Source organism: Pollachius pollachius (genome assembly GCF_949987615.1).
Source record: "Pollachius pollachius genome assembly, chromosome: 8".
NCBI lineage: Eukaryota > Metazoa > Chordata > Actinopteri > Gadiformes > Gadidae > Pollachius > Pollachius pollachius.
Window position 1 is genome coordinate 4834482 of NC_136941.1, and position 18293 is coordinate 4852774.

The window sequence follows — 18293 nt, forward strand, 5'->3', positions numbered from 1 at the left end:
CCCCAACCAGACCACGCCCCACTTTACGGTTATCATCGATGTTCGCTCGCGACCACGAGCCGCAAATCACAGACCTCACAAAACGACGACATTTAGAACATATTGCGTATAATAAACCATTCGTATTAAAGAGAGAGAACGAGAGATTGAGAGAGAGAGACAGAGAGAGAGAGAGAGAGAGAGAGAGAGCGAGATGGAGGGCGCGAGAGCGAGAGACACACACACATCTGTCAGTCGCGCTGAACATCTAGCCTCCATCATTGCGGCGAGATATCGGTAAAACATCTGGGGCTCCAGAGTCGCTCCATCCTATGGAATGAGAGTGACATGTTGCGATCGGGAGATTTATGCAGAGTGATAGAGTAATGACTCACCCCGCAGCAGACTGGTCTTGTCCATATACATCGCGCAGCAAAATACAAATCCTGTCATCAAACCAGTGGAGGGAGAACTGGTCTCCCGGTCGCTCCCACCACGAAACCCGCAGCGACCTCTCCAGTCCCGCTACAACACAGAGGATACACACCGACACATCTATGGAGATAAATAATCTGGATCTATACACCGAGCTACATCCTCTAGACCTATAGAGATACACCGAGCTACATCCTCTAGATCTATAGAGAAACAGCGAGCTACATCCTCTAGATCTATAGAGATAGACCGAACCGATCAGAGCGCTGCCCGCTGCTGGCGCCCAGTCAGCCGCGTCACCGACACTAGGTCACCGCTAGGGGGAGAGCGAGAGGGAGCGCGAGAGGGAGCGAGAGGGAGCGAGAGGGAGAATCGGTTTCCACTCTGATCAGAACGAGTCATCACGTGACTGCTCTAATTCGGTTACCTTGACAACTCTTTTAGTGAATTAAATATCAAAATAAGATAAGTGCTCAGGAGTGTTAAGTCGTATCTATTTTTATTAAGATGATACCACACACACACACATACCATCTAGCCGCATTTTCATACTCGCGGCTCCTGCACGCAATGCATTGTGGGACAACCACTGTCTTCTACTGGAGCTCCCCAGTACAACCAGTGGTGTGTTTGTATTTTATCAACATCTGGTTGTAAAAATATGTATAAATCAAATACCAGCAGAATATAACATTGCTTTACTAGAGAATATTATTTAATAGCGATACACCCATAGCCACTTCTTTAACTCGCCTGGTTCATTTAGTAACTAACCCTATCACTTCTTTAACTCATCAGTTTCATCTAGTAACTAACCCTATCACTTATATAACTTACCTGGTTCCCACTTCAGTCCCTGAAGGATTGTTGAAGTATAAGTATCTGTAGTTCTGAGACAGAAGCAGTATTGGTGATTCTGTAGTTGAGATGGTAGCAGTATTGGTGATTCTGTAGTTCTGAGACTGCTGAAGTTTTGGTGATTCTGTAGTTGAGTGTGGGGTCAAGTGAAGTATTGTTGATTCTGTAGTTAAGTGTGGGGTCAGGTGAAGAACTAATGATTCTGTAGTTGAGTGTGGGGTCTGCTACATTACTGGTGTATCTGTAGTTGAGTGTGGGGTCAGGTGAAGTGATGGTGATTCTGTAGTTGAGTGGGGTCAGGTGAAGTGCTGGTGATTCTGTAGTTTGAGTGTGGGGTTTCAGGTGCAGTACTGGTGATTCTGTAGTTTGAGTGTGGGGTTTCAGGTCTTTGCAGGCTGGAGGGGATCCGATGGGGTGAGCCCAGCTTCAGTAAGACGTGCTAGCACCCAGCAGCAAAATGTGCCAGGAGGTTGATGTTACATATTAAGACAACACTAAGATCAAAAAACTTTTATTCAATTAAAATGACTCTTAAGTCAAACTGTGTTTGTGGGTGTGTCTCTATGTCATTCTGTGTGGTTGGGTCTGTGTTATTGTGTGTGTGTGTGTGTGTGTGTGTGTGTGTGTGTGTGTGTTTTCGAATGTGAGGATCTGTTATTGTGTGTGAATGTGCATCTGTGTGTTTGTTATTGTTTGGGATTGTGTGTGGTATTGTGCGTCTCTGAAAGTCTGCTTCTCAGACGGTACCGAGGCTGAGACAGTATTCAGGTGTCATGGTGGCGTTGAGGAAGAGGAACAGTATGACCAGCACAAAGGTGGATGGAGCATGGAGGGGAGGAGAGAGAGAGAGTGAGACCATGTTAACATCTCATCACAATTTCAGACACAGTCTTGGTAGTCAAACATGACACCCCAAATACACACATGCCTAGAAATCAGTATGTATATCCTTGTTTGAAGTATCCTTATATTAATAATAATCAGAATGTGAATCCTAGTTTAAAGTACCCTTATATTAATAGTAATCAGTATGAGAATCCTAGTTTAAAGTACACACACATGCACACACACACACACACACACACACACACACACACACCATGTGAACAAACAAAGACACACCTGTCTCTCCTCGACCAGGAAGCTGTACACTTCGGGGGCGGGAAAAATAGTTTGAGGGGCGGGTCTAGTATATCGCTGGGAGCGTGTACGTCTAGGAGGAGGGGCATCCTGTAACAGCAAAGTATTGTGGGAGCTTTCTGTTGATGTGTCAATAGGACCTGTCAAAACAAACACACACACACACACACCTGAGAGGTGAGACATGAAAGCCCCTCTCTGAGTGGTGAGACAGGTTATTATGTCTATTAAATCTGATGCCAAGTTACCTCTCTCTGAGCGGTGAGACAGTTCGGAGTTGGTCGGAGGTCGGAGTTGGTATTCCTGACGACGAGAGTCTCGTCGTCTCTAAGGGTAAGACAGGTTTAACACGAGAATAGTGTGTTGATCTAGTCGTCCTGGTAACAACATGAGAATAGTGTGTTGATCTGGCCGTCATGGCAACCACATGAGAATCGTTTGTTGATCTAGTCTTCCTGGTAACAACATGAGAATAGTGCGTTGATCTGGCTGTCATGGTAACAACATGAGAATTGTGTCTTGATCTGGTCGCCGTGGTAGCAGCATGAGAATAGTGTCTTGATCTGGTCGCCGTGGTAACAACATGAGAATAGTACGTTGATCTGGTCGTCGTGGTAACATGAGCGAGGTAGAGTATGTAAAACCTCCTTTCTCCTCCACATGTCTTCTTCTCCACTTCTGCTCCTCCTGCGCTCTGCTGACACACGCAACCCTTCTGCAGACAGACAGAAAGACAGACAGACAGACAGAAACAGACCACTGTGTGAGTGGAGTCAGACTGACACCTGTGTGAGTGCAGATTGACAGGTACCTGTGTGTGTGAGGGCAGTCAGACAGGTACCTGTGTGTGTGAGGGCAGTCAGACAGGTACCTGTGTGTGTGAGGGCAGTCAGACAGGTACCTGTGTGTGTGAGGGCAGTCAGACAGGTACCTGTGTGTGTGAGGGCAGTCAGACAGGTACCTGTGTGTGTGAGTGCAGTCAGACAGGTACCTGTGTGTGTGAGGGCAGTCAGACAGGTACCTGTGTGTGTGAGGGCCAGCTGCAGGCTGTGCTGGGTGTCTCTGAGCTGGGCCAGGACCAGCAGACTGTCCTGGGTCGGGTCTCTGTAGCGCAGGGCTGCCAGCACCAGGATCAGGACTCCCAGAGCCCCCATGATCCTCCGGAGGACTGCTACGTACCGGGTCACCAGGTCCTGTATGTAGCATTAGCATAGCATCACTACAGTGCTAATACTAGGTCATCAGCTCCTGTATGTAGCATTAGCATCACTACAGTACTGCTACCGGGTCATCAGCTCCTGTTTGTAGCATTAGCATAGCATCAGTACAGTACTACTACCGGGTCACCAGGTCCTGTATGTAGCATTAGCATAGCATCACTACAGTACTGCTACCGGGTCATCAGCTCCTGTATGTAGCATTAGCATAGCATCAGTACAGTACTACTACCGGGTCACCAGCTCCTGTATGTAGCATTAGCATAGCATCACTACAATACTGCTAAGGTACTACTACCGGGTCATCAGCTCCTGTATGTAGCATTAGCATAGCATCACTACAGTGCTAATACTAGGTCATCAGCTCCTGTATGTAGCATTAGCATAACTACAGTACTGCTACCAGGTCACCAGCTCCTGTATGTAGCATTAGCATAGCATCACTACAGTACTAATACTAGGTCACCAACTCCTGTATGTAGCATTAGCATAGCATCACTACAGTACTAATAGTAGGTCATCAGCTCCTGTATGTAGCATTAGCATAGCATCACTACAGTACTAATACAGTACTACTACCGGGTCATCAGCTCCTGTAGCGTTAGCATAGCATCACTACAGTACTACTATAGTACTACTACCGGGTCATCAGCTCCTGTATGTAGCATTAGCATAGCATCACTACAGTACTACTATAGTACTACTCCTGGGTCACCAGGTCCTGTAGTAGAAACATAGTACTAGTACCACCAGAACACCATACTGGGTCATCAGCTCCAGCAGTAGGGAGTAGGAGAAGTATACAACCATAGTGTGAGTGAGAAAGCGGGTGAGTAGGTGAGTGTAGGCTAGCTGTAGTACTAGATGGTAGAAGTACTAACTACGTGTGTGTGGGTAGTAGTACTAGGAGTTGGTACTAGTAATAGTAGAACTAACCATGGGTGGGTGAGCAGGGTTGCTTGAGTCCATGACACACTGATAGATGAGTCGCTCCAGGCAAACATTAACACACACCAAGCCTAGTAACACCAACCTACACACACACACACACACAAGTAGGGAGGAGGAGATGAGGAGCAGCAGGAGCAGGAGGAGGAAGAGCAGCAGGGGCAACAAGAGGAGGAGCAGGGTACCTAGAGCGGGCAGTGTGGGGGGTGCAGGTGAGGAGGAAGGAGGTGCAGAGACCGGCCGCGTTGTAGAGGCCGGAGCTCAGGGTGTGAGCCTCCAGGAGCACGAAGCTCTGCAGGAAGGAGATCCGGTTGAAGAGCTCAGACAGGACCACCTGCTGCTCCCTGGAGGAGTCCGTCACCTGGGAGAACAGCTCCCTCACCCCTACGCACAGCATGGTTAAGAAAACCCATTATTAAACCCATTAATAACGTCCACCATACAGTATCAGAAATACCTTTAATATGATAGCTGTAATAGGGTAAGTACTGTCAGTCAGTCAGTGAGAGGGTGAGTACCCTGTGTGAACCCTCTGAGTCGGTAAGTGAGAGAGTGAGATGGTGAGTACCCTGGGAGGACCCTCTGAGTCGGTAAGTGAGTGAGTGAGTGAGAGGGTGAGTACCCTATGAGGACTCTCTGAGTCGGTAAGTGAGTGGGTAAGAGGGTGAGTACGCAGTGAGGACTTTGAGTCAGTGAGTGAGAGGGTGAGTACCCTGTGAGGACTCTCTGAGTTGGTAAGTGAGTGAGTGAGTGAGAGGGTGAGTACCCAGTGAGGACTCTCTGAGTCAGTGAGTGAGTGAGTGAGTGAGTGAGAGGGTGAGTACCCAGTGAGGACTCTCTGAGTCAGTAAGTGAGTGAGTGAGAGGGTGAGTACCCTGGGAGGACTCTCTGATGGTGTGCTGCAGCTCCTGTCCGTTGAGGAGGATCTGGTCCTGGGCCAGCAGGGCGGAGCTCTGGGCCTCTAACAGGTCCTCAGTTAGCAGCCTTGTGGAGCTCAGCTGCTCGGCAACGCTGGCCGACGCCTCCGTCAGGCTACACACACACACACACACACACACACACACACACACACACAGGTAGGTACGTGGTAGACCTACTGGTTCTACTTGTGCATGCTGGTAGACCTACTGGGCCTACCTGTGCATGCTGGTAGACCTACTGGGCCTACCTGTGCATGCTGGTAGACCTACTGGGCCTACCTGTGCATGCTGGACTCGGCTCTGAGTTGCCAGGCCTCTGACTGCAGGAAGTGACAGATGGAGAGCGTATGTGTGAAGAACTCTGTGAAGGCGTTGAACGCCACGGCGTCCATGTCGGCGGTGCACTCGCTGAGCTCCGCCCCCTCTGGGCATGCTGGGAACTTACGGCCGGACCTGCGAGACAGACGAGATAAAAGTATCATGTGATCGACTTTAATACATTTACTCAACGTGGCACCTTCAGTCATCATAGGTCATCTGTGGAGTTAAATGTACACGTGTTATATATCAATATATCATGTTATTATATTTCTTCATCTAAGTTGCAGACTGTTTCAATTACAGTGAGTTCAAGGACAAAGCATTAGGGGAAGCTTAGCAAAGATCTCCCATGAAGTTAAATATATATATGCCAACACATCTATAATATACACATTTTGGGAAGCAACTATGACTGGTGTGTGTGTGCGTGCGTGCGGGTGCGTGTTTGTACCTGTGCAGGTGACAGTGGGTGAACTTCAGCGCCATCCTGCTCTGCCGCTCCTCCGTCAACTCACGGCAGGACGCCTCGATGTCCGCCAGTGCACGAACCCAGCATTCTCCGTAGAGCGGTTGTTTCGCGAGTCTGCGGACGTGAAGGAGCTCCGCTTGACCCTTCTCCACCAAGCTGTCGGTCGCGGATGAACCGGGAGAGCAGACGGAGGCAGCGGGCAGCAGCGTAAGGTAGAGCACCACACGGGACCACATGTTGCGGCTCTGGCGTCATCAGGGGTCTGGACCTATGATCTTTCATCTGGAACACCTGGACAGGTCACGGTTTTGATTGGATCTGGGTTCAAAGGGGCGGTGTCAGACTCTTTAATCGGTCTGGAATATATTACTGCTGGATTTACCCGATCGGGTACTATTCAGAAATTAGCATTTTGATTTCATCTTAATATTATATTGATATTAAAACGAAATAATTCGCTTTAGGCTTTACTGCTATTGATTAAAGGTTCCCACTCGAGAATTTATAAACAAAGCGACTGTAATTCTTACTCGTTCCTCGCTCTTTACGACAGGCCCACATATGTTTGCCTATAACCCCGCCCGACATTAAGAATCAATCTGGCTAACCTATTTTTCGTCAACTCATTCACTGTTTACAACTTCAAATCACCCAAACTTCAGACGCATCTTCCTTTCTATGGACATCTCGCGTTCATACGTCTCTCAATACTGAGGTTCTAGAGATCTCGCGTTGTTTTCATCTAACGGCGATGGGTACTGAAGCAGAGGGGGCGTGGCCTCGGGGTACCGGAGATGTTTTGGTTTTTTTATATTAATATATTTATTTAAATAAAAATGGCCGCCGTTGAGCATGGAGAGGAGAGACTGTAAGTGGCATTTTACATCAAAATACAAAATTATTACTTAATAAGACACCGCGCTCCTTAAAGGGGGTGAACATTTCTGTTTCGTATTTGTGAATTGAGTAAAGTGCGTTGATATGTATCCCGGCGTGTCCCGCCGTGCGGTGCTACTGAGGCAGACTGGGAATACGTCACCAAGTTACTGCGAAGTCCTGCTTGTGTTTTTATCAAACTGTGGGTCAGTTCGCCCTCACAGCCTGGTCCCCGTGTCTGTTGGTGTGGGGGGGTGTTGGTCCAGACTCCGTCGGAAGTGGGACTCCGTGTAACATGACCCAGCGCGGAGTTAAGCTCCTGTCAACACAGAGCAAATGCTCTGTTGTTGTTCCCCTCCCCTCTTTTACCCGCATCCTGCACCCTTAACCCCAGCCACCAGGCTAGTTAGCCACATAGTCCCCTAACGAAGCTAGCAGGTTAGTTGGACACATTGTCCCCTAACCCCAGTTAACAGGCTAGTTAGCCATATAGCCCCCTTACCCCAGGTAAGTTTAGTTAGCCACATAGCCTCCTAAGCACAGCTAACAGGCTAGTGAGCCACATAACCCCATCTTACAAGGCAGTTAGCCATATAGCCTCCTAGCCCCAGCTAACAGGCTAATTGCCACAGTCCCCAAACTCCAGCTAACTGGCTAATTTGCAACAAAGACCCCATCCTCAGCTAAAATGCTTGTTAGTGATGTAAATTATTTTAGTCTATGCTTGTTCTGATGACATGTTCCAAGCTATCCCCAGATATGAATGGTTTCTTCTCCACATAGTTAGTTTGTAGATAAGTGAATCACTACAAACATGGCCTCTTTGCCATTTCCGCCAAACCCAAGACAGACCAAAGGTTTACCTGGGTAAATTAAAACCTGTAGGCGTGGCCTTTTTAACATTCCGCCCACTTCTAACTGAATTGTTACCCGTGTTCGGGAGATGCTTCATGATCCACCTCCAGAACACAGAACTCGTTTATCTTGTGTCTCTGTTGAAATAAACCATGTGTTGAACATTTGCTACTCTCTGAGTCATACCTAGCCCGAAATGACGTTACCACAAAGGATCAAATTGGTTTTTTATCATGAGCCATATAGGCCCCTAACAGGCTAGTTCGTCCCATATCCCCCTAACCCCCAGCTAACAAGCTAGGTGGCTAAATAGCCCCTAACCCCAGTTAACAGGCTAGTTGGCCACATAGCCCCCAAAGCCGAGCTAACAGGCTAGAAAGCCTCATTACCCCAGCTAAAAGGCTCTTTAAGTAAGGACTGAACGACTATAGGGGGTTGGTGCTTACTATAGGTTGGTACAAATTGTAGGTTGTTGGTTGTAGTATGTAATACCTACCGTAATACTTCTAATACTTTTGTTTCAGCGCGGGCTGCGCTGCTGAGGAAAAACCTGACAACCGGACCCACAAAGAGCGTCGCCATGACGACCAGCCAACAGGAAGCTCAGAAGGCGGCGATTCTCAGACGGGGACGGAGCCACAGGTCCAGGTGAGACCCAGTGAAGGGAGAGACGCAGCTAGATCTTAGACTAGACTGTGTGTGTGTGTGTTGTGTAGACTGAGTCTGTGTGTTGTGTAGACTGAGTGTGTGTTATGTGTAGACGGAGTGTGTGTTGTGTAGACTGAGTGTGTGTGGTGTAGACTGACTGTGTTAACTTGGGTAAACTGAATGTTTGTTGTGTAGATCGAGTGTGTGTTGGGTAGAATTAGTGTGTGTTGTGTAGACTGAGTGTGCGTGGTGTAGACTGAGTGTGTGTTGGGTAGAATGAGTGTGTGTTGTGTAGACTGAGTGTGGGTTGGGTAGGCTGAGTGTGCGTTTAGTCTGCTTCATGACAAGCTGGGTGTGTGCTTTGTAGGTTGTGCAGTGGGCGGTGTGTAGACTGACTGGTTTGTGGTGCAGGTGTCTGAGCCAGAGGCGGGGCCATCTGAGTCCCGGTCCGGGGCGAGCCGGTCCGCAGACCCCCGGCCGCGGCGCTCCGTGATGCGGGACCGGGGGCCGCTGTACGAGGACCCCTCGCTGCCGGCCGGCTGGACCCGCAAACTCAAGCAGAGGAAGTCCGGCCGCTCGGCCGGGAAGTACGACGTCTACCTCATCAAGTAAGCCACGCCCACGCCCTTAAAAGAGGCAGTCTGTGACATCCCTCGGCCATTTCATCATTGCTGATCCTCATGATTGTACGCAGTGGTCCCAGAAAAATAATTTTTGTTTTTTCGCTTTGTTTATTACCAAAGCAAACACAAAAAACATTAAAAAAAATAGTACCAGCACCCTTGAACATCTAAATCGGTTATCCAAGCCCCCTCCCTTAACCTCTTCATCCCAACATGACCCCGTATCGGGTCTGGCCTCTCCCCCCCAATTTCAAAGACGTCATTAGGCATCTAAACACATGAGAACGTGAAAGACAACTAGAAATATTTGATTCCCAAACTTCAGTACATATTAAAGCCATTGTTTGATTTATGACAATATGACAATTCCAAACTTAGTTGAATACTTAATTCTTAGTTTGTTGTGTATGGAGTGGATGTTTGTGATGAATGTTGATGTGATTTTAATGTGTTGTGATGTTTGTGGTGAATAGTGATGTGATGTTAGTGTGTGTTGTGATGTTTGTGGTGAATAGTGATGTGATGTTAGTGTGTGTTGTGATGTTTGTGGTGAATATTGAGGTGATATAAGTGTGTGTTGTGATGTTTGTGGTGAATATTGATGTGATATTAGTGTGTTGTGATGTTTGTGGTGAATATTGAGGTGATATTAGTGTGTGTTGTGATGTTTGTGGTGAATAGTGATGTGATGTGTGTGTTGTGATGTTTGTGGTGAATATTGATGTGATATTAGTGTGTGTTGTGATGTTTGTGGTGAATATTGAGGTGATATTAGTGTGTGTTGTGATGTTTGTGGTGAATAGTGATGTGATGTGTGTGTTGTGATGTTTGTGGTGAATATTGATGTGATATTAGTGTGTGTTGTGATGTTTGTGGTGAATATTGAGGTGATATTAGTGTGTGTTGTGATGTTTGTGGTGAATAGTGATGTGATGTGTGTGTTGTGATGTTTGTGGTGAATATTGATGTGATATTAGTGTGTGTTGTGATGTTTGTGGTGAATATTGATGTGATATTAGTGTGTGTTGTGTGTAGTTCGGAGGGCAAGGCGTTCCGCTCCAAGGTGGAGCTGATGGCGTACTTCCAGAGAGTGGGGGACGTCACTAGCGACCCCAACGACTTCGATTTCACAGTCACAGGGAGGGGCAGCCCGTCCCGCCGTGAGAAACGCCCCCCCACCAAGACGCCCCGGGCCGCCAAACCCTCCCCCCGTCGCCGTGGACGACCCAAAGGTAATGTTACCATGACAACATGTGTGTGCGTGTGTATATATATATATTTATAGATACATATATATCAGTGGAGGCTTCTCCAGTGAGGAGAGGGAGGAAGATCCTCCTTACCATTGTTGAGAAAAAAAAATGTAATAGTCCAGACTACTGTAATGAATTAATGCACATTAAATATGACTACTTTAACGCCTTTGTATGTGTAATGTTCGTTTCCCTGGGTAAAGGGATATTAGCACCCCCTATCACCTTTTGACAATTACTTCAGGGAGGACATTCCTCCCTCAGCCTCCATTGACTCCCATTCATTTCCCCGAAAGTGATGGCGATAGTGAATAACATGGGGTTCAATGGGAGAGAGGAGGAAAGTCCTCCTCTGAGTGGGTGTGACTAGCTAAGGGATCTGGATCCCGCCTCTATTCACGAATAGGCTTGAGCCCTGGCTGTGCTATGAACCAATAAGCAGGAGCCCTGGCTGTGGAGCAGCCCGGAGGGAGGGGTTATCACCTAACGTCTAGGCTACGAGAACCAACGAACCCGCTCAGTCGTATGCCTCGTTTCCACCGAGCCGTGCGTTTACTGGTCGTTGCGGAACAGTGCGGCTCTGTTCGCTTATATTGGCGTTTCCGTTGCCCACGGCCGGGCTGCAGAGCCAGTGGCCGGGCTGCAAAGCCCGCGGCCGGGCTGCGGAGGATTGATTGACTTGATCTATTAATGAAGTCCCTCAGTCTTAATTGGTTTAACACCATGACCAACACTCTGAAACACCCATTAACATCCACATTTGCCTCAAACAATGTTAGGCTTACAGCCCATGTAAATAGTTGTGAAATAATGTTCTTGTTGTTCTTTTAATTGTTTGTTACTCTTACCGTTCTGGTTGATATTGTGGAAAGGATGTTCGTGAATAATTCAGAACATGATACATTTTAAACGCATCATGCTTAATTTTTCTTTAAACAGTTGTAGCTGAAAATAAATATAGCCAAATAACAACCAATAGCTTCAGTCATTAAGGGCAAAAAATAGGCCCAATGATTTTATTAATTATTTTTAAAAATCAAGAGTAGGCCTGATTTCACTAATTGGCTTTGCATCCTTTCCTTCTGCCCTTGTAGTCCAAGACATGCTGCCCACCAGCTTTCAAAGTACAATGCTGCCACTGGTGGATTTGTATCAATTCACATAATTATCCCTCCCTGCTATTTTGTAGTTCATCAAAACACCCTGAAACAACTTGAGTCTCACATAGTTATATCGCCATACGCCACTAACAGTGCAAGCAGGCCATTGGCAACCAAGCGCACAGTCCTTCCTGCCTCACTTTAAAAACCACCAGCCGCCACTGATATATATATATATATATATATATATATATATATATATATATATATATATATATATATATATATATATATATATATATATTTATTTATTTATTACACAGCTCTTCTCAATGCTGTGGAACGCTCCGTTCACTTGCATGGGCCTTCCCGACTTCCAGCTGTGATTTTTTTCATTTTTTATTAGACTGTTGCTAAGCATATGATGACCGCTGTCAAGGAAAGTGGATTTTTTGCCTCTGATTTACTTCTTTGGTATCACTCCACAAGTAGTCCGGTAACTTATCAACCCCAGCTTATTCGTTTGCTAAGCGACGTCAACATCTCTGCTGGACTATTTCTCACACTACACTATAGCACTCTTTAAGAAGTGTACACTATAGCATGTTTTAAGAAGTGTACACTATATTACTCTACAAGAGGTTTGCACTATAGCACTCCATAAGAAGTGTTAACTGTAATACTCTGTAGTGTACACTAAGAAGTGTACACTATTATGTTCTATGAGAAGTGTACACTATAATACTCAATAAGAAGTGTACGCTATCAGGGTCGGCGCTCGGCATAGGTGACCAAGGCGTTGGGGGCGCCCTCTGGTGGCGCCCTTAATTAGTCAATTAAAATATACGAAACAAACAGAGAAGGGAGGGGGCGCGGAAGCAATTGCTAGGGTGCCCCGAAACCGTCATCGTAGTACGCAGGACAATTCAACAAGCCGCCGCCCCCCGCTCAAAAGACCTGTCCAGGGCGCAAGTTGACGTCGAGTCGCCTAGGGCGCCGAAACGGCCAGCGCCGGCTCTGTACGCTGTAGTAATTACTACAAAATTACGTGTTTTCTACTGCGGGATGGGAGAAGACACAAAATCAATGCATCTCTATTATTGTGCGGGCAGAAATTCTCAGAGTTTTGCGGATGCGGGCGGTAATGGTCAGTAATTCGGGAGCGGGATGAAGAAAACAGTCACGCGCAGGACTCTACACTATAGCACTCAGTAACAATTTTACACTATAATACTCGATAAGAAGTGTACACTATAGCACTCTATAAGTGTGCTCTCTGTGTCTTCAGGGAGTGGGAAGGCACGGCGCTCAACAGAGGGCGTGGCCATGAAGAGAGTTGTGGAGAAAACTCCAGGGACGCTCCTCGTCAAGAGGCCTTCTGACAAGACCGAGTCCATGGCCAGCACCAGTACTTCAGCCTTAATGGTACCACCTGCCTGTCTGTCTGTCTGTCTGCCTGCCTGTCTGTCTGCCTTTCGTACACCTAGGGAAAAGCAAAACAGATAAATGACAGCCACAGCATCAAAGTACATGATGCTGTGGCTGCTGATTCGCTGACAGGGCGTGATGTTCTACTCCTTATAGGTGGTCACCAAGTCGCGTCCGGGGAGGAAGAGGAAGTCGGACCAGGAAGTGGCGCCTCCCCAGACGGCCCCGAAGAAGCGAGGCAGGAAGCCAGCCTCGGCCAGTGCGTCAACATCAGCGTTACCCGCGGCAACCACTGGACCAGGAGCCTCTTCAGCAGGAAACTTTGCAGCGGCCATATTGGCTGCAGAGGCCAAGCGAAGGGCTGCCAAAGAGAGCGCGGCCAGAGCCGTCGTCCAGGAAACGGCTCTGCCAATCAAGAAGCGCAAAACCAGAGAGACCATGGAGGACTTTGAGAAGGTGGCAGCGCCTGTTGCTACGACGACACCTAGCGGCTTGGGCCATGGTGCTACCCCAAGCACCTCAAAGCCACTTTCTGTCGGCCGGTCAGAGCCACTTCCTGTCGATCGGTCAGAGCCGCTTCCTGTCGGCCGGTCACAGCCACTTCCTGTCGGCCGGTCACAGCCGCTTCCTGTCGGCCGGTCAGAGCAGCTTCCTGTCGGCCGGTCACAGCCACTTCCTGTCGGCCGGTCAGAGCAGCTTCCTGTCGGCCGGTCACAGCCACTTCCTGTCGGCCGGTCAGAGCCGCTTCCTGTCGGCCGGTTGGACCAGCTTCCTGTGAGGGATGTCGTTCATCCCCAGGAGCGCCAGACCCCTACAGGCCAGAAGCAGAATGCAGCCGAGAGTCAAAAGAGGAAGGATCGCACTCCGCTCAAACACCCCTCCCACCATCGCCCTGCTCCACCGAAACACAAACCTCAGCCGCCCCAACCACCTCCACCCTCACCACAGTCTGAGACCCCACCCACAACACAGGTCACACCTCTGCCCCACCCTGTTCCCCAGACCCAGCCCACTAGACCTCCGCTGCACATACAGAGCTCACCCACAAGCCCCTCCCCTCTCCGACCTCAACCAAAAACAATCCACTCCAGACACCAACCTCAGTCCAGACAGCCCCCGCCTCTCCCACAGACTCATCAGACCCGCCCCCAGCTCAACCCACAGCAAACACAGCCCCGCCCCCAGCTACAGACCCGCCCCCAACTTCTGCCCCGCCCCCAGCTACAGCCCCGTGCCCAGGTCATTCCTCAACAAACACAGCTCCGCCCCCAGCTACAGCCCCGCCCCCAGCTACAGCCAACCCCCCAGCCACGCCCACAGCGCCCAGGTGACCAGCAGGCACCAAGCCAGCAGGTGTGTCCGACTGCCAGCCTGACCGCCCCCCGGCCCCGCCCCCTCAGCCTGGCCTCAGGCTGGGAGGGGCGGCGGGAGGGCGTCGGGGTGGAGGGGAGAGCAGAGGCTCCACCCACGTTGGACACCAGGGAGATGTCAAGCCCGCCTCCAGCAGGAAGCAGCGAGCCCGTGGACTCTCGGACTGCTGTCAGTGAACGGGTCAGCTGAATGGCTAAGGATCCCTGATTGACGTGTTAGCGAGTCTGCTGATTGGCCAGGCTGAGCAGTCAATGGGATTGGTTGTGCTTTGTCTCCGTCTGTACCTGGAGGTCCTGTAGAACTATAGAACTGGATCACCATGGAGGCGAGAGGACCACGGAGATGAGATCACCACGGGGACGAGATCACCATGGAGATGATATCACCACAGAGATAAGATGACCACGGAGGGAGACAAGGGTGACGATGTGGACTGTGTACATAACGACAAGGCAGCTGTTTGGAAGGGGTACTAGTTAGAAACCATGCATACTGACACCTAGCTTCCACAATATAACCCCCTTTTGTACCTTTTTTAAGCTTGTTTAGATTCTGGTCTCTATACTCAGCTTCAGCAGAAAGATGAGTGTTTGTGTGTGTGTGTGTGTGTGTGTGTGTGTGTGTGTGTGTGTGTGTGTGTGTGTGTGTGTTTGTGTGCGTGTGTGTGTGTGCGTGTGTGTTTATTTGAGTTTGGAATAGGGTTAGGCAGGGTTGGGGGTATAGGGTATGCAATGGACCATACGTCATGTTTGTCAACATTAATAGAGAATCACACGTCTTCAACTGATATAGTGTCTGGTTAATGTCATCGGACAATATCGTGTTTGGCTATTGTAGCTGTCAAGCTGTAACTGAAGATAGTTTAGGACACGCTGAAAACATCTGTACCTTGTTCTGCTGACAGGATCTGGGAAAGGTTTGATAGAGCTTGGGGAACCAACGCTAACACCTGGGGCTCCTGAGACTCTGCTCGGTGACAAAGATTTACTTTTGGTTGAGGACGTCGGCAATAAAAGAAAATGCTGTTACGCTTACAGACGGTGACATTTGTAGAGCTTGTTCTTTTAATTTTAGTTTTTCTCATGAATTTGGTCGCTCCCTTGTGGTAGATTGTTGTAGCTGAAGTAACTGCAATTTTCAAGAAATTCCTAGATGCTGCATTTCCACTGGCTTGGATATATCAACTGTACCTATCCTTGACTTTAATGCACTGTACATGTACTCTATGATACAGTAGTGTACTCTAGTGTTCTGTACTCTAGTGTACTGTACCTGTTCTCTAGGATACACTAGTGTACTGTACTATAGTGTACTCTACCACACTGTACTGTACTCTAGTGTACTGTACTCTTGTGTACTCTACCACACTGTACTTTAGTGTACTAGACTAGTGTACTGTACTCTACAACACTGTATTGTACTCTAGTGTACTGTACTTTAGTGTACTGTACCACACTTCACTGTACTCTAGTGTTCTGTACCTTTACTGTACTATAGTGCACTGTAGTGTTTTGGACCATGAACAAAGTCTCCATCATGTAAAACTGAAGCTCTCTAAAGCATAGTACTACCGCAAAGTGCAGATTGTGTCCAACTGATGGTGGAAAAGCAGCATCTCTGGGTCTGGGTTGACACAAGAAAATTTTAATGCTGGCCGATGCAATAGCATATTGCATTTAAATATACAAAGGTAACATTTTGGTTAACTTTATGCAAATGGTGTATTGATTGCAACAGGATAAGCGATTTAATTGAACAAACAACACTCAGTGAGTAGATACCAATTTAGGGCTAAAAAAAGTGAGTTTTTACCACCAACGTTGGGCGCACCATGGGTAGGCTTGGGCGTGGGTTGTGGGTCGACCAGATTCCACTTCATGTTACTGAAAAAAGACAATCAAGTTTCCTAATTTTCACCACATTGTTGCAGGCCTGCTTGACAGTCTGTTGCGGTTCTCAGCTGCATCTGTCAGGCTGCACCTCAGTGTAGCCACACACGTTATTTAACCTGTATCCTCTGGAGTCTTACCAGTGGGATCTGGTCTGTCTGGGTAGGATCCTACGGCCCATTAGCCTTGTGAGACCAACCCGATATTGAAGTTTGCGCTTCGCAATGACTTTCAGTCTGGCCTTGACTGAGTAGAAATGGATTTGGACAAATGAGCACAGCCTTAAGTTGTTCAAGAAACGACAGTCGATCGTAAGACAACCAAGAGACGCTCATGCTCTCTCTGCTCTTGGAAGCAAAACCAAATCCTCTCTGAAAGCCTTCCATGCTAATTTCTGTTCATCTTTTAGCGTTGTTATTCAGTCTATTTTGGGGGGGGGGAAAAGTAGATTGCTCCATCGATTTCTTCTCCCCTGAGCACTGATTGGTCCTTTTCCCTTGAGTATTTCTGGGATGCCGGAGGCCAGACCGATGTGCAGGAGCCAACAGAAGGTAGTCTCACAGGGATGATGGCTGATATACTCAAGCTCAGTCTGACATGCTTCAGTTCACATCTTGTGTTTTATTGGCCAGCTAGTACATGATGGCTCATGCAAACGTTGTTGAAGTCCTATTAAAAACTTCCTCATTAAAGAACATGTCGACGGACTGGATATGGAAATGTCATTCCATATGGCCCTGGTTCCTGCAGCATCCCAGATTCAGATCTTCAGAGGATTCTGGTCTTATTGGAAAATCTCTGTCTGTATAGGACTCTGTTCTAACTGTCTATATAGGAATGATCTAACTCTATCTCTATAGGACTGGGTTCTGAGACAGTTCTAGCAGGGTTCTGAGACAGTTGTAGCTGTTTTCCTAGTCAGGATCAAGGAGGCTTTGTTTCTTGCTACAGCCTCCAGACTGACCAGTTTATCCCAGGTAGTGTATCGTCCTATCCATTTAACCCATATAGCAATAGTTTTTTTTACTTTCATGAATGTCATTATAAATAGAGGTGTGTTTGCATGGTTTGTACTTTCCTTTATTTTCTAGATTAATTCTACTTGTTTTTTCTGCCCAACATCATGACATCATGACAAGCCCGTCAGGGTCTCGGGACTTGAAGAACTGTCCTGTTTGCTCTTCTGGTTGGACTTCCACCTCAGAAGCCTGCATCTTAACGTCTGCGATGGCTCTGTGGACTGGTGGTTGTTATTAGCAGCATACTCATTCCCCGGGTAACCCTTGATGTTTGAATCCTGTTGAAGCACTTTAGTAGATATTTCAACGCTTGTTATCCAGGTCTGGTTAGTTAAGCTTTCGTCCATCTCATCATCTTTTATGTGAGTCTGCACTTTATAAAATGTTTGCAAATTTGTCATCGACTGTATTTAATCTGAGTATTGGCCATATTTTTCATCTGTGAAGTTGACAGTAGCTTAACCACAAATTACTTTTGGACATGGTTTGGTGTTTGGCCTGTAACAGACAGCCTAGTAAAGCACATGATGCGACTCCTGTTTTATTGGCTCTAAGGAAATGTATGGCACCTCTAAACAATCCTCACCTGTTGTTCCACTGATTACAGTATCATTATCATATGAGTGTCGTTATTAATTACAGTGTCATTATCATATATGAGTGTCGTTAATGATTATAGTGTCATTATCATATATGAGTGTCGTTATTGATTATAGTGTCATTATTCATCATGAATACTTGTATCGATAAGACTGCAGGCCAATGTTTTCATGTAGTCTAAAGCAAAACCGTGTTATATCATGGAGCACGTATTATAGTTGAATGGCTCCGAGCCAGACTACTCGTTTTTAATACATGTGTATTAAGTTACTTATTCATTCAACATTTTGTATTCCTAGGCTTTATCCTACCAAAATTACTATATAGCACTGCTATATCATATT

At 47.4% G+C, this 18293-nt stretch overlaps 3 protein-coding genes across 5 annotated transcripts in view; 1 reads left to right on the forward strand and 2 right to left on the reverse strand.

Annotated features, from left to right (window-relative positions):
* The window catches only part of fgd1 (FYVE, RhoGEF and PH domain containing 1), a gene marked incomplete at both ends in the record, with an annotated part of 10775 nt that extends 9811 nt beyond the window's left edge, over positions 1-964 (reverse strand). The window contains 2 exons of the mRNA XM_079742307.1: positions 438-504; positions 946-964. Of these exons, the coding sequence (XP_079598433.1) occupies positions 438-504; positions 946-964 (86 nt within the window). The remainder of the gene's footprint in view (positions 1-437; positions 505-945) is intronic.
* Positions 965-1827: 863 nt separating this feature from the next.
* On the reverse strand, positions 1828-6949 carry LOC307078764 (protein brambleberry). Of its 3 annotated transcripts, none has more exons than XM_079740727.1 (11): positions 6818-6949; positions 6270-6578; positions 5777-5950; positions 5452-5609; positions 4763-4961; positions 4566-4662; positions 3434-3605; positions 3057-3127; positions 2661-2739; positions 2395-2552; positions 1828-2024 (listed from the first exon to the last, which is right to left on the reverse strand). In XM_079740727.1, exons 2-11 carry the CDS (start codon positions 6521-6523, stop codon positions 1959-1961), a joined length of 1428 nt encoding a protein of 475 aa, XP_079596853.1. In that variant the 5' UTR covers positions 6524-6578; positions 6818-6949; the 3' UTR covers positions 1828-1958. The 3 variants fall into 3 exon arrangements, with proteins under 3 accessions (XP_079596853.1, XP_079596854.1, XP_079596855.1); XM_079740728.1 differs by having other exon boundaries at positions 6270-6605; positions 6818-6891; XM_079740729.1 differs by lacking the exons at positions 1828-2024; positions 2395-2552; positions 2661-2739; ... (1 more) ...; positions 4566-4662; positions 6818-6949 and having other exon boundaries at positions 3515-3605; positions 6270-6529.
* A 134-nt stretch (positions 6950-7083) lies between these two features.
* mecp2 (methyl CpG binding protein 2) lies at positions 7084-17967 on the forward strand. The gene is made up of 6 exons (XM_079740724.1): positions 7084-7155; positions 8543-8666; positions 9078-9274; positions 10325-10521; positions 12931-13067; positions 13227-17967. Exons 1-6 carry the CDS (start codon positions 7124-7126, stop codon positions 14628-14630), a joined length of 2091 nt encoding a protein of 696 aa, XP_079596850.1. The 5' UTR covers positions 7084-7123; the 3' UTR covers positions 14631-17967.
* The last annotated feature ends 326 nt before the right edge of the window (positions 17968-18293 follow it).

Excerpts from the sequence above, each read along its gene's own strand:
- LOC307078764 (XM_079740727.1), bottom strand. The coding sequence starts at position 6,523 with ATGTGGTCCCGTGTGGTGCTCTACCTTACGCTGCTGCCCGCTGCCTCC. Across the intron at positions 2,740-3,056 it reads ACATGTGGAGGAGAAAGGAG|AGACGACGAGACTCTCGTCG; the intron begins GTTTTACATACT and ends TCTTACCCTTAG. Across the intron at positions 2,553-2,660 it reads GTCTCACCGCTCAGAGAGAG|GTCCTATTGACACATCAACA; the intron begins GTAACTTGGCAT and ends TTGTTTTGACAG.
- mecp2 (XM_079740724.1), top strand. The coding sequence starts at position 7,124 with ATGGCCGCCGTTGAGCATGGAGAGGAGAGACT. Across the intron at positions 10,522-12,930 it reads TCGCCGTGGACGACCCAAAG|GGAGTGGGAAGGCACGGCGC; the intron begins GTAATGTTACCA and ends CTGTGTCTTCAG. Across the intron at positions 13,068-13,226 it reads CCAGTACTTCAGCCTTAATG|GTGGTCACCAAGTCGCGTCC; the intron begins GTACCACCTGCC and ends TACTCCTTATAG.